The sequence below is a fragment of the Fukomys damarensis genome, unplaced genomic scaffold, assembly GCF_012274545.1.
Source record: "Fukomys damarensis isolate Sample0158 unplaced genomic scaffold, DMR_v1.0_HiC HiC_scaffold_29, whole genome shotgun sequence".
In the NCBI taxonomy this organism is placed as follows: Eukaryota; Metazoa; Chordata; class Mammalia; order Rodentia; family Bathyergidae; genus Fukomys; species Fukomys damarensis.
Genome location: NW_022900941.1, coordinates 1,914,230 through 1,927,613, shown reverse-complemented (window position 1 = coordinate 1,927,613; position 13,384 = coordinate 1,914,230). Strand labels below are relative to the sequence as shown.

The 13,384-nt window shown below is 57.7% G+C and overlaps 1 protein-coding gene across 1 annotated transcript in view; it reads right to left on the bottom strand.

Annotated features, from left to right (window-relative positions):
* Window positions 1–13,384, bottom strand: part of Hs6st1 (heparan sulfate 6-O-sulfotransferase 1) — a 36,683-nt gene that overhangs the window by 1,087 nt on the left and 22,212 nt on the right. The window contains exon 3 of the mRNA XM_010637694.1: window positions 7–639. Within this exon, the coding sequence (XP_010635996.1) occupies window positions 7–639 (633 nt within the window). The remainder of the gene's footprint in view (window positions 1–6; window positions 640–13,384) is intronic.

The following is a 13,384-nucleotide window of genomic DNA, read 5'->3' as shown; positions in this document are numbered from 1 at the left end:
CCGGGCAGCGCCTCCTTGGCGCGGTGCAGCAGGCGCTCCTCGCGGCTCCGCAGGCGCTGCTCCCTGCGCTCCAGCTGCCGCTTGTACTGGTAGCGCTGCTGGAACAGGTCCTTGGCGTAGTCGTAGAGCTGCATGTCCAGATCGTTGAGCTCCTCGATGCGCCGGATGGTGTCCTCGTCCACCTCCACGCCGCCCGCCCGCGTGCTGTTGTACTGCATGAAGGGCCGGATGAACTTGAGGTTGAACGTCCGCTCGAACAGGTACTGCGTCTTGCGCTGGAACTCGGTCAGGCCGAAGAAGGCCATGCCTCGCAGGTTCTTCTTGGCGCTGTCCAGCAGCAGCTGCGCCCGCTTGCCCTCGGGGATGAAGGACAGGTTGTAGCAGCCCACCAGGCTCAGGTCGGCCAGCATGCGCACCTGGCGGTTGTTGGCTAGGTTGTAGGGGCAGTCCATGAACTCCTGCAGCGTGCAGCCCGACCAGTCGGTGCCCTCATAGCAGGGCGGCAGCTCCTCGGGGGTGGGCGTGCGGCCGTCGCACATGTGCAGCGAGGTCTTCCACGTGGCTCCGCGCTGCACGTGCCGCCACTCGCTCAGGTAGCGGGACACGGGGTCTCGCAGGAGGGTGATGTAGTAGAACTTCCTGCAACGACAGGGGAGGGGCGGGGGGGTGAGGGATGGTGGGGCCCGAGCGGGGCTCCCACTGTGGCGCGTCCACCGCGGACCCGGCTCCTACACTGGCCATTTCCGACGAGAACCAGGGCTGGAGATAGGTCCCTGGACAGTGCCCTGCAGTGCCAGCCTCCTTACGGGAGGGACAGCCCTGCTAGGCCACTATGGCAGGGGGCTCTGTCCCCTTCCCTGGGCAGGGCTGCCAGTGAGCAGGATCTCAGGGAAGGAGCCCTGTGGGTTTCAGGCAGGGCCCCTCGGGAGGGTGAGGGGCCAGTTTCTGGGTCAGGTGGGGCTGCTCCGTGGCTTGTTAGTTACTGGTGCACCACTGGTCCGACCATCCGGGTGACCTGGGTGTCTGGCTTCATCTTCCAGAGGCCTTGGGATGCAAACAGCTCCTATGGGCTCCCTTCACTGCTGCCAACCGGACACAGCAGCCAGGGGCACGGCCAGCGCCTTGCCCGGAGAGTGCACTCTTTCGGGGACAGTGCTGAACTGTGATCCTGGCTCTCACTGTGCCACATTACACCGACCTCCAGCACCGGCGTGCCTGCTCTGGGACAGCTCAGGGCTCCCAGCAGCCAGCTCTTTCTTAGCCAAAGGGCCTCTGGCCACTAACTGCCATCCAGCCAGTGCCCTGCTGTCTTCCAATAGCAATGGACAGGGCGTGGGGCCCTCATCTGTGTGGCCACGATGAGCTGGCCCAGGACCTGTGTCCACCTCTCGTGTCCAGAGCATCGGGAGCTCTGGTGTGTACTCCTAAAAACGAGGGACAATTCGTCGGGCACGGTGGTGCACGCCTGTAATCCTAGCACTCCGGAAGCTGAGGCAGGAGGATCCCTGTGAGTTCGAGACCAGCCTGGGCTACATAGTTCCAGGTCAGTCTCAATTACATAGTGAGGCCCTGTCTCAAAACAAACAAGCAAACTGTGGGACAGTTCATACTGCCCAGGGCCACAGAGCCCAGGGCCACCAGGGAGGAGAGACTGCTGGGCTTGTCTGATTCCTGTCAGAGGGCGGCTAACTGGAGGGGGACGCTTGTGCACGGCACTGTGCATCTAGCTGAAGGAGGCCATGGGCCCACACGGCTGGGCGGCTCGAGAATGTCACCTGGGAACTGGGGGAGACAGCACAGTGGAGCAGTGGCCCTGCCCTGGTGCGCAGGCGGCTTGTGGGAACGCAGGCCCCTAGCTACACACTGCTTGTAAAGGGCATCTGGCTGCGATGCCCCACCGTAGCAGCCACAGAGCCGGGGGCAGCCCGGATACCAGGCTCAGAAGAAGACACCGACAGGGTCTCCATTACCAGTTCTAAGTGTTCCAGACTGCGGGGGGTGGGACCATCAGGGCAGGGGGACAGTGCTGCTGCGAGGGACACCATTTCTGAACGTACAGTAGGGACAGGGCCCTGGGGGCCCAGGCTTGACTCAAGTTGGGGTTAGTGGCTCAGGCAAGGCCAGACCAAGGAGGGTCTTGCCTGTTTCACAGAAAAACAAGCTCAGATGCGTAATGGCCGCAGTGTAAAATTCACATGATTTCAGATTAAAGCCCAAGATCTCCAAGAACGTCTGCCCTGTGAAATAATTCTAGTGCTCCCAGACCACAGTTTTCCTGACAGACAACAGGATTTATCGCCCGGATCCCCCCAAGCTGGCATTTAATCGTGGCTGGTTTAATGCTCCCTGTGACATTCAGGGGTTCTGACATTTCTGTGGGCATTGGTTTAGTGTGCCCACTCCCACGCAGGAGGCTGGTGGGCAAGGAGGGCATTTTCTTCTTGGGTTTGTCAGCTGAAATTACGGGGGGCTTTGCTTTGGACAAGGCTCCTGCATGGGCTCATCTGTGAGTCAAAATGGAGTCATTCACGCTAAAGCCCCTGCCATATCCAAAGGAAGCTGAAATCTGACAGTCAGGAGAATACCAAGAAAGAAACAACTAAACGTCCCAGACACAGCAGTTCCAGTCAGCATGCTAATGGTGCTTTCGCTAGCTAAGCACTTGTTTTCCTATTGGTCCATCTCCCGGTCCCCGCCTTACAAGGAAAGCACCTACTGCGAGGGACCACACACTACTTCTTTCTCTCTTCAGCCTCTGCTTTCTATAAAACCAATCCTCAGCTCAGATCCCTGGGACCTGCACCCTTCTTATGGAATGAAATGTGACCCCACTCCAGAATCATAAATAACCCAATGAGACGTTTTAGTAAGCGGCAGGTCCTCGTCCAGGGAAGTTTCACACACTGCTGCTAGAGCAACTGTAAAATTCTGTGCTGCTTGTGTTTCTTTGCTGTGCTGGGGATAGAACACAGGCCCCTGTGCTCTGCAGCAAGAGCCCCACGGAGCCGACCCCAGCCCCCGGAGTGTGCGTTCCTACAGGGTAAGTGCAGTGCAGTTAGGAGGGTGGGTGGCGGCCCTGTGGGTTCTGTGCCCTGCCCCCTTCCAAGGGCACAGGCAAGCTGGGGCCCACTGCAGTATCAGACTCCAGGGATGGGCTCGGAGTGGGCAAGCGAGGATCCAAGGCCAGAGCGGTCCTACAGTTAAATCACAAGGGCTGGGTGAGGAGGGAGGGGCAGAGGCCGCATGCTGGAAAGCCGCCTTAAATCTTAGCATGTGGACTGCCAGCCACCATCTGGATTCTTAACCCCCATCAACCCAGATGGACAAGTGCTTCTCCCTTCAGAATGTTGTGCCCTAACCTTTCCTGTCTAGCACAGTGCCATCCTTCTTCTCTACAGCCACAGGACCAGTGTTAAGGATTTATGTTTTCTTCTCCCAATTTTCACGTATGTGTTTGTATATATATTGTTTTCTTTCTTTACAATCTCACTATGTAGCCCAGGCTGCTCTTGAACTTGCAGCGACCCTCCTACCCCAGCTCCCAAGGGCTGGGATTACAGGTGTGCACCATCACATCTGCCCCTAAAATAATGCTTTTAGCTTTTCCCTGGCAACTGTGGGAGCCTGTCCCAGGACCTGGTCCTTTTCTGGCTGGCCTTCCTGACTGCTCAATAGCCCCTTTTGTTTCAGAGACCATTTTTTTGTCTCAAGAGTTTTAGTTTAACACAAGGCAGTGCAGACCCACCCTCAGGCCCCAGCACCACTTCCTTTTTCCTTTCTCTGCTTGACAGTACTGGTTTGATCCAAATTCGTGCTCAAATCTACCCACTACTGACTCTCATTTCTGGATGTCCAGGACTTCAAGGCCAGCCTGGGAAACAGGGAAACTTTGCTTCTAAAGCAAAGGAAAAAAAAAAAAAATGCAGGCATGGGCATGGTGGTACACGTCTGTAATCTCAGCACTCTAGGAGGCTGAGGCAGGAGGATCACAAACTACAACCCAGCCCAGGCAACTGAAGTGACTTAGTAAAGCCATTTCAAAATGAAAAAAAAAAAAAAGGGCTGGGGTTGTACTTGAGTGTGAAGGCCCTGGGTTCAAGCTCCAGTACTAAAAAAGAAACAAACAAATCTGGCTCCTGGACCAGGAGATGTCTAGACTCTTGTGGCCTGGCGAGAGGCTGGTCCACTAATCCCACCTCCACGGGGAGAAGGGCATCAGGGGAAAAAGGAACATGGTGGTCGGTCTGCAGCCCACTGGGTGTGATCACCAGGGTCACAGTTTTGTAAACATTACACACATTCAGAAGACGCACCACCTAGGATGGCAAAAGACTACTCAATGGCTATCTCAGGACAGTGAAATTAGTGCCATCTGTCCCCCTAGCATTTTATAGAAAAACTTCAGAATTACAGAAAAGTTGGAAGTTTAGTGAAAAAACCCATAAGCTCCAAATGAGATTTTGATATTTTTACATATTCCAGTGCTGCCTGCAATTATATACTATAGCTTGAGCATCCCTGATCTGAAAGTCTGAAATGATCTAGAAATTAAACCTTCCTGAACACTGACAAGACATGCAGGAAAATTCTACATCTGACTTTATGTGATAGCTCACAGTCAAAACGCAGGTACCCTAAAGACCGCACAATCACCTCCAACCTAGGCACATAAAGTGTATACGAAACATAAATGCATTTGTGTTTAACTTGGGTCCCCTCCCCAAGTTATTTCATAATATCCACACAAATGCTCCAAAGCCTGAAATCCAAAGCACTTCCAGTCTCCAGCATTTTGAGTAAGGATCAGTCTGTACACAAATAATTAGCATAGTGTCATGACTGCAAAAATGGCCCTGTTGTCCAGGACAGGTTTTGGGGTGCAAAGGGGCCTGGAAAGGGTGGCTCTGCCAACATCAGTCCTTTGTGAGGTTGCAAGGTTCTAGCAGGCTGCACCTCCCATCGTGGGACTGATGGGGGCCTTTCCCAGCGGTCTGACCCACCAGATCCAAATGGGGACCTTAGCACAGCTGGGCTGTGAGCAGCTCGGCAGAGGTGCGGCTCCCCACTGGGCACAAGGGCCCTGCTGTCCAGTGAGATGATGCGGCGGGCAGCTTTTCAAAGCAATGCTCTTGTGACACAGGCGAGGCCGTGCTGGCCTCGATGCAGCACCAGGAGGGCCACTGTGTTCTCCGCAGGTCGAAGAGTGCTGAGGTCCCTGTGGGGTTCTGCAGTGTCTTCCCCGTGAACTCCATTCTCTCAGGGCCCCAGGGCCCCTTCATGAGGACTTGTAAAGTCTGGATCCAGACAACTGCCTAAGTCTGAGAAGCCCAGAGGGTGGATGCAGGCAGCACGACTGGGGCACCCAGTCTGGCCTCTTTCCTGGGGCTCATGGGCACCAGAGAACAGGGCAAGGGCTCTCTGCCAGAAGTGATCGGATCCCACTGCCGCTTGGGTGGGAGCGGCATGGAGCTGGTGCCTCCTCTTCCTTCCTGTGGCAGCGCCAGCTGGTGAAGGTTCCCAGGGCTATGTCCCCTCCCCTCTGAGAGGCACAGCTGCGGCACGGAGGTAAGGGGCGAAGGACGGCCCGTGGAGGCAGGAGCCAGCACCCAAACGGGAGGGCAGAGAGGTCCCTGCTGGCCTGGCCACAGCCGCTGCTCGCCTCCCACACCTGGCCCTTCTCAGCACCTGCAGGAAACCCAGAGGCAGGGTGGGTCCCTCTCCAAGTACAGCACAAAAAGTGCTGCTCTGAGGCGGCCCTTTCTTGGTGGCATCCTGAGAACAGCAGTGGCTATTTCTGTGGATGAACAGAATCTGACTCCAAAAATACCCAGGTGCAGACAGGCCTCATGACACCGGGGCCAGGCGCTGCAGCCTCTCCTTGGGATGGCAGGGGCTGGTCTCATGGGTGAACCGTGAGGCTGGGCAGTGCTGCCAGGTGCAGGGACACCCACAGGAGGTGGGTGACATACACAGGAGGCTCCAGAAGGGACTCAGCCCGGCCCTGGTACACTCACCCTCCTGCAGGAAGCGGGCAGCACAGGGGAGCACCCCTGCCTCCAGCAAAGTGGGGAGCCCTACCTCGGCTCACCCAGGTCAGCTTTTTTGAGACGGGGTCTCACCATGTAGTCTAGGATGGCCTGCAGCTCTCTATGTATGCAGCTCAGGCTGGCCTCAAACTTGGAATGCTTCTGCCTGACCAAGTCAGCTGATTTTCACAGACGAGAGGGAAGGTAGCCTAAGTGTGGGAGCCACGCTCATGTGTCCCCAAGGGACAGGTTCAGGAAATATCCCAGAGGTCCCAGAGGAGGAAGGAGCCCCGAAGATTCCCAGGTGTCGCTGTGTGACTGTCGTGCACCAGCAGTCATTTTGAGCTAGGAAGCAGAAGCCCTGCTTTCTGGGGCTGGTAGAGTCAACTGAGCCTGGGTCCTTGATATTTCCTCAGTTGTACCCACAGCGTGGCCTGCCTGCGCTGGACTCCTTTTTGAAGGGAGAAAAATAAACTGTTTCCCAATGTGGTCTCTGAACCTGATCCATTTACTCAGGGCTGATGCACTAAGGATGGGGCATGATGGACCGAGCCGGCGAGGGTGGGCAGCAGGGCCTGGCTGACTGCGAAGCTCTCAGCGCCTTATCTTGTGGGCACAGAGGCCCAGGAGGTTTAGGAGCTGACCCAGGGCACGAGCCAGCCAGGGCAGCACTGGCTGGAGCTCTGGACGTGAACTGTAACCGCCCGATGAGACTGTTCTTCCGCTCAGCCCCTGCAGGGCCAGCTAAGTGTGTCCCCATGCAGCGCTAGCCCAGGCATCCTGCTGACCCAGGTCTAAGCCACAGGCATGGGTGTGGCTCTTCATAACTGAACTATGAGCAGAAGCCACAGTCCGCTTTCCATGAAGCACAGCCAGAGAAATCTGCATAAATAAAAAAATACACAGATCTGCAGCGAAGACACTTCATCAGGGCTGAGTGACTTGAAACAGCCGCACTGTCCCGGGCACCAGGCGAGAGCCCACGCCTTGGACTTGGCCTACTGCGGACAGCACTCTGCTTCGGGAGGCTGGGCAGGCCACCCCTCTGGTCGGTGGCACACAGCCATCTCCCACCAGGCCAGCCAGGGCAGATGGTGGATGACAGCACTCGCGCCCCCTGCCGGGAAGCCAGATGGGAGGGACAGAAGGCAGGGGAGCGGGGGCTGGGCCGAGTCCACAGGGCAGGCAACAGTGGGGGTGAGGGCCACAGTGAGCCCCAGTGCGGTGCCCCCCAACTCTGCCGTGCAGCTGGCCTGCTAGGTGGGAATCTGGGGCAGCTCGGTACACTGCCCAGCAAGATGTTCCACCCTGAACTTGGGGGTCTGGCAGGCCACCCTCTGGGGACACGGCTGGAAAGGTGACAGCCTTCCCAATGCCTCTCAGGTACCCGGCTCAGGGGTGCCAGGGTAACGCAGAGGATCCCTCTATAGCATGGGATGCTGAGGGCCTCCGTCACCGCCCCCTTGTCTAGCAGCTCCAGACCTGGTGCTCCACGCCACTGTGGCAGGTGCCCTTGACCCTAGGGACCCCTGGGGAGGCCTCCAGAGGCCTCAGGGTGCTGGGCGGTGCAGTCACAGCCAGCTGCCCTGCCTGACCCCTCGCAGCAGGCTGTGCAGGGCTGCAGGTGTGTGGCGGCTGTGGAGGGAAACAATAGGGCACAGGGGCCTCTCAGTGGCTGAGCTCAGGAGCTGCTTCCGCCTGCAGAAACCACCTCACCCACTGCCAGCCTGGGCGGAGGCTGCGACCTGAGCCCCTCCGGGACACAGACCCCGACGAGACACTGCTGGTGTACGTGCCAGAGACCAGGTCATGGACAGGCCAGCAGGGGAGGCTCTCTCACCTGGGGAGGGCCACAGTCCGGACCACGCTGGAGATGGCTGAGACCGGCCGCCCCCGCCCTCGCCCACGCTTACTCCCTGTTGTTCGGGCGGTGGCTCCCGCCGACCGCTCTGAGCTCAGGCTTCTGGGCCTGCAGCTGCTCTCAGACTCCTACAGCAGAGGGCTGGGGAGTGCGGGGTTCACGGCTCAGGAATCTGTGTAACTCTCCCTTCACCCCTACGCTCAGGGCCCACAGCACAGGTTCCTGCCTTCTCTGCCTCACTCTAGGGCTCCCCTTCTTTCTTTGCCATCTGTCCCGCACACACATAAAGAAAGGTATGTGCCCTGTGACCTCCTGGGATGGCCGTCTTTCCTGTGCTCTGGGAAGACAGAGCCTGCGAGGCTGTGACTCCCAGGGCCGCACAGCCGGTACATGCAAGAGATGATAGCGCCTGCCCCCCCAGGCCTCCTAAGAACAGCACCCCAAAGCACAGCCTGACTGAGCGCACACCGAGTGCTGTTAATCTACCCACAGCTCCCAGGCCCGGGACAGACTGCCCGAGGTAAGGCTGTGGACTGGAACTTGTGGACTCAAAGCAGCAGGTGCTGCCTGGCTACAAATGAGGGCCGAGGTGAACAGGGCCCCTATGCGTGGGGCATGTGGTGGAGGTCTGGGGCTGGTGCATCTGGCTCTTCTGTCTCGGGGGCTTCTCTCCTCCCCCACAACCACACGCACACTCGTGCACAGCCCCCTGGAGAGCTCAGTTCATGTGAACACGGGAGATTTTGGAGAGAAGGCTCGTGTGGTTTTGGGGCCAAGGTGACAGTGACTCCGGCTCTCCGGCTGCTTTCTCTGCCGCTGGGTGTCTGTGGGGGCCCAGCTCCACTTCACCCAGCATCCAATACGACACAGAGGGTACAGAGGACAAGGCAGCCTGAGCCCCCGTGCCACCTGCCCACTAGGGCCACAGACCCCAGGGCCCAACACGCCGTGGCGGTGCAGCCCGGGCCTGGGCCTGACTCCTGTCCCAGGCACCTCACGCTGAGCCTGCTCACTGCCTCACCTCAGCAGGTGGGCTGTGGCCCCGCCCAGGCTGTCCGTCAAACGCTGGTGGTGAGGAGAGGCCGTTGGAACAAAGGGTGGGCAGAGCCCAGTGCAGGTGTCTGTGGCCCCCAGGGTGGACACGTGGCCGGCAAGGCACTGCTTCTGACACCTCAGCTCTGGCCGCACCCCTGCCAGGCTGGATCCCACCCAGCTCCGGCAGCTGTTGGCCTGCCCAGTGTGCCTTCCCCTACCTGCCAACTACTGCCTGGTGACTACTCAGACAAGTTCGTCCAGGGGGGCTGGCCTTCTCCAGAGGGGGCAGGGTGCTGCTGCAAGAAAGGTACCTCTGTGCTGCTCCCCCCACCCAGACTGTCTGTCCCAAAGAGCTGTCCTGGTGAAGAAGGTGAGGATGTGGACAAGAGAAAAAGGTCTCACAGCAGCGAAAAGTGGCACAGACCTGAAATCCCAGCTACTCAGGAGGCCGAGGCAGGAGGATCACAAGCTTTAGGCTAGGTTGGGCCACCTAGCAAGACCCTATACTAAAGGAAAGGGCTGGGCATGTGTCTCAGGGGTTGAGGGCCCCTAAGTTTGTCCCCCAGTACCACAAAGAAAAAAAAAAAAAGACAGATGGAGACTCACTCTGTCAGCTGCCCCCTTCCTGTGTAGCCTGGGAGAGTCCCTGGGTCCCTCAGAGCTCAGCTCTGGCCCACTGACCAGGGTGCTGGAAAAACCGTCCTCCCAGGCCTGCAAGGCTGTGCTGGAGTGCCACACACTCTGTTAAAGAGCATCAGAGCCTCTCGGCATCTGCACAAGCAAGGAGCTTGCTTGTTGTCTTCGTTACTTTCCTCATCCTGGGCTGCCACCTAGGCGTGTCCAGTCCACAGGGTTCGAGCAAGGAGGCAGGGTGGAAGGGACCGGAAGAGGAGGGCAGCGGCTAACCTGGCGTCCTGGAAGCAGGTCAGGGGAGCGGGAAGGATGCACCTCCTAGGACACGGACACAGCGAGACCCTCCTCCCTCTGGACATAAGGTCGGTGTCCAGCCTGTGGTCCAGTCCCTCTCAGACACAGGCTCTGGACATGTTTTAGATCTAGATCGTAGCCCTCGTCCCGGGCCAGGCCAGGCGGAGCTGCAGGACCACACACAGGGGACCTCCTCCTCTTGGCTCGGCAGCCTGTGCCCTCTGATCGGCCACGCCCTTCCCTTGGCCACAGGACTCGCCAGCGCCTGCCGTGTGCAGGGCAGGAAGGGCTGGGAATGGCCACTGAAGACCCAGCTAAGTGCGTGCTGCTGAGGGAGGCCAAGCTGACCCGGGAGCAGCAGCCTGGCGAAGCAGTCCCAGGAGGGGCGCTCCGGAGTGAGTGCACAGCGCGGCGGCCCAAGCTTTGCCAGCACAGGCCGGTCTTTACCCAGGTGCAGGGCTGCTGGGAGGAGGAATTGAGGTCATGGCCTCAAGGGCAGGATGCTGTTAGTAACAGTGGGAAAGATGACATTTCCTATCCTTGTTTCAAAACACCAAATTAAGAAATATGTGCACCAACCCTCTGTGGGAGGAGAGGATGGGCTGCGGGGCTTCCTGGGAGCTCGCCGGCTGTTCCCAAAAGTAGCGCGGCTGTGGGATCCCCAGCTGCGCCGCAGAGCAGTGCGGTGCCCGGGGCTGCTCCAGGCAGGAGGCGCTGGGCTCCACCTCCTCCGTCTGCTCTCCCAGCCGCCAGGCTCCTTCCTGCTGCTCCAGGCAGCGCTCCAGGAGCGAGCCCGAGAAGGAGGGAACCCAGCCAGGCCTCGGCCCGCGGGGTAAGTGCTCATTCATAGTTTACATCCACTCACCCGGCTCTCTCTGCCTTCCGACATCCGGCGGGTGAGATGTCACTTCCGGCCCAATGCACACCCTCGCACCGCAGCGTGACGCTGGTGCTGTGCTCTCGGCTGCACTCGGGTGGGCCAGCCAGGCAGCGGGGCTGTGTGCTCGCTGCAGGGCCTGTCTCCTAACCCAGGTAGGAGCTGCGAGGCTCACTGCACAGAAGCCTCCAGGCCTCTGCCTGTAGCTGCACACCCGGTACCCAGCTGCCTACGCCGGCCAGGGGAACCAAGGACTGTAGTGAGGGCTGGGCCAGTGCCACGTGCAAAACGTCTCCACCAGGAGTTTAACAGGCAGTGTCAACCTGTGTGTGCCTGTGCCTGGCACACACCCTACATACACGAGGCCACTAGGAAGGGTCCAGCTGTCCGGCTGAGCTACAGCCAGGGGCTGGCTCCCTGGTAACTGGAAGGCACAGCCCTTCTGGGGCCTCTGCGCTGATCGATGATTACACGCCCCACATGCGCAGCAGGCAGAAGCGTCACGTCAAGGCTCATGGGTACCTGGGGCCAAGTCCACAAAGCACATAACCCTGGCACCCTGGAGACGAAGCAGATCACGACAGGAGCCAAGCGCCCAGAAGACTCGTTCTGGCACAGCGCCCTGGGCCTAGTCTGTGTTTTTTCAGTTTTAAACAAACAGGCACATGCTAGATGACAAAGGAATAAATGAAAGAATTATGTTTATTTTTTTGGTACCAGGGTTCGAACTCAGGACCTTGTGCTTGCAAGGCAGGCAGCAGAACCAGAGCTAAATCCTGGGCAGGAAAGAATTATGTATAGAATCCAGTCTGATCTTTCTTTTTTTGTACCAGGGATCGAACTCTTGTGCCTTGAGAGGCAGGTGGTGGAACCACTGAGCTAAATCCCCACCGCAGTCTGATTTTCTTGAGGGGTTGTGAGTCAGGGAAGCCTGGGAGACCCAGGGCCTCTGCAGCAGCTACTCAGGATGTGTCCAAAGCCACAAGACCATGAGTTGTCTGTCTTTCTGGGGGTCATGGGCTAAAAGTGGTCCGAAGACCAGGCATGCATGGGGTGAGGGGTGTCATGGGGGCCTTCCAGGAGCAACCTGCTGACCCCATAGCTGGGGCTGGCTCTGTGAAACACAGTTACCCTCAAGATCCTGGGCAAAATCCCCTAGTTCTCTACCACATGGTTCTACACAGCCTCACCCAACAGAAGATGCTGATGCCCACCCCCCATGCAAGCACAGTGGAGCCTGGAGACAGAAAGCCTCAAATGCTCTGGAGTACAACTGTTTTCCCAAGACAGAGAAATTCGTAGCCTAAACAGCACAGTCCAGGAAGAAGACACTCCATACCCAAATTAAGTGCCATGGCCCACTTTCTACTGCCCCGTTACTCTGGGGACCACGCTTTGCTTGCTGGGTGGGTGACCCACCTCTGGTTGATGCACTAGGGACAGCTGTGACCCTCAGTTGTGGGAATATTGGCCTTTCCAGCACAGAATCCTCCTACACCCCTCCCAACCACTGCAACTCCCCACCAAAACCACTACACTTACGGTCAGTGCCTGCCAAGGGGGTGGGGACTGATAGGCATTTGCTGGCTCTACTCCTACAAGCCATGGTGTGGCTGCCACTGTTAGGCCCCCTCTGGATGGGCAGACAATGCCCTCACACAGCAGCTTCCCGGATCCCAGTGTCTGACTTCACAGACCACATGCCTGGTGTGAGTCTGTCTCTCACGAACTCTTCAGAGCACCAACAGGAAGTGGGCTCGCCAAACCAGCACCGGGAACCAGGCTTCCCACTTGCCAGGGGCTCTGCCACTGTGCGACCGTGGCAGGGTCTCCAGAGAACACTTCTGGCACCTGCTTCCTTCTTGCACTACATGGCTCAGCTTCACCCAGTTGAGCCCAGCCAGAGGCAAAGAGAAGAAACAGCAGAACAGACCTACCTGCTCTCAGCAGTTAGGGCCGGATGTACCAGGAGAACATGCAAGAGACAGGGAGAGGGAGAAGCTACGAATCAAATGATCTGTATAAAAAGTCCAAATGTAAACATCACACAGCTCTATAACCTGAAAAAAATCCCCCATAAATCACAGTAGCAGTTAAAACTCCCCCTACAGTACTGAAAATGCCTCCAGCTTACTTTCACACATTCCTGGTAAAAACCACAGACAGGTATGTACGCTCATGCATGTTCACGGAAGGACTACAGACACACAGGCATGTCACACATGTGTTCACGGAAGTGTACGTACTCACAACTGCAAGGCTGCACACAGAGAGCTAGCACGTGCATGGCATAAATGTGGCAAAACGGTAACAGTAAAGCATCACGGAATCCAGGTGAGAGGTGGAAGGCTCACTTCACTATTACTCCAACTACAAATTTTTCAAAATAAAAAGCAAAGAGGAGCCGGTTGTGGTGGCCCACGCCTGTAATCCCAGCACTCGGGAGGCTGAGGCAGGAGGATGCTGTGAGTTTGAGACCAGCCTGGGCTACATAGTGAGTTCCAGGTCAGTCTTGACTACACAGTGAGACCCTGTCTCAAAAAACAAAAAACAAACAAAAAACGAAAGCAAAGAGGAAGGTTGGGGATTTAGCTCAGTGGCACCACGCTTGCCTAGCAAGCACAAGGTCATGAGTTTGATCCCCAGTACAAATAATAA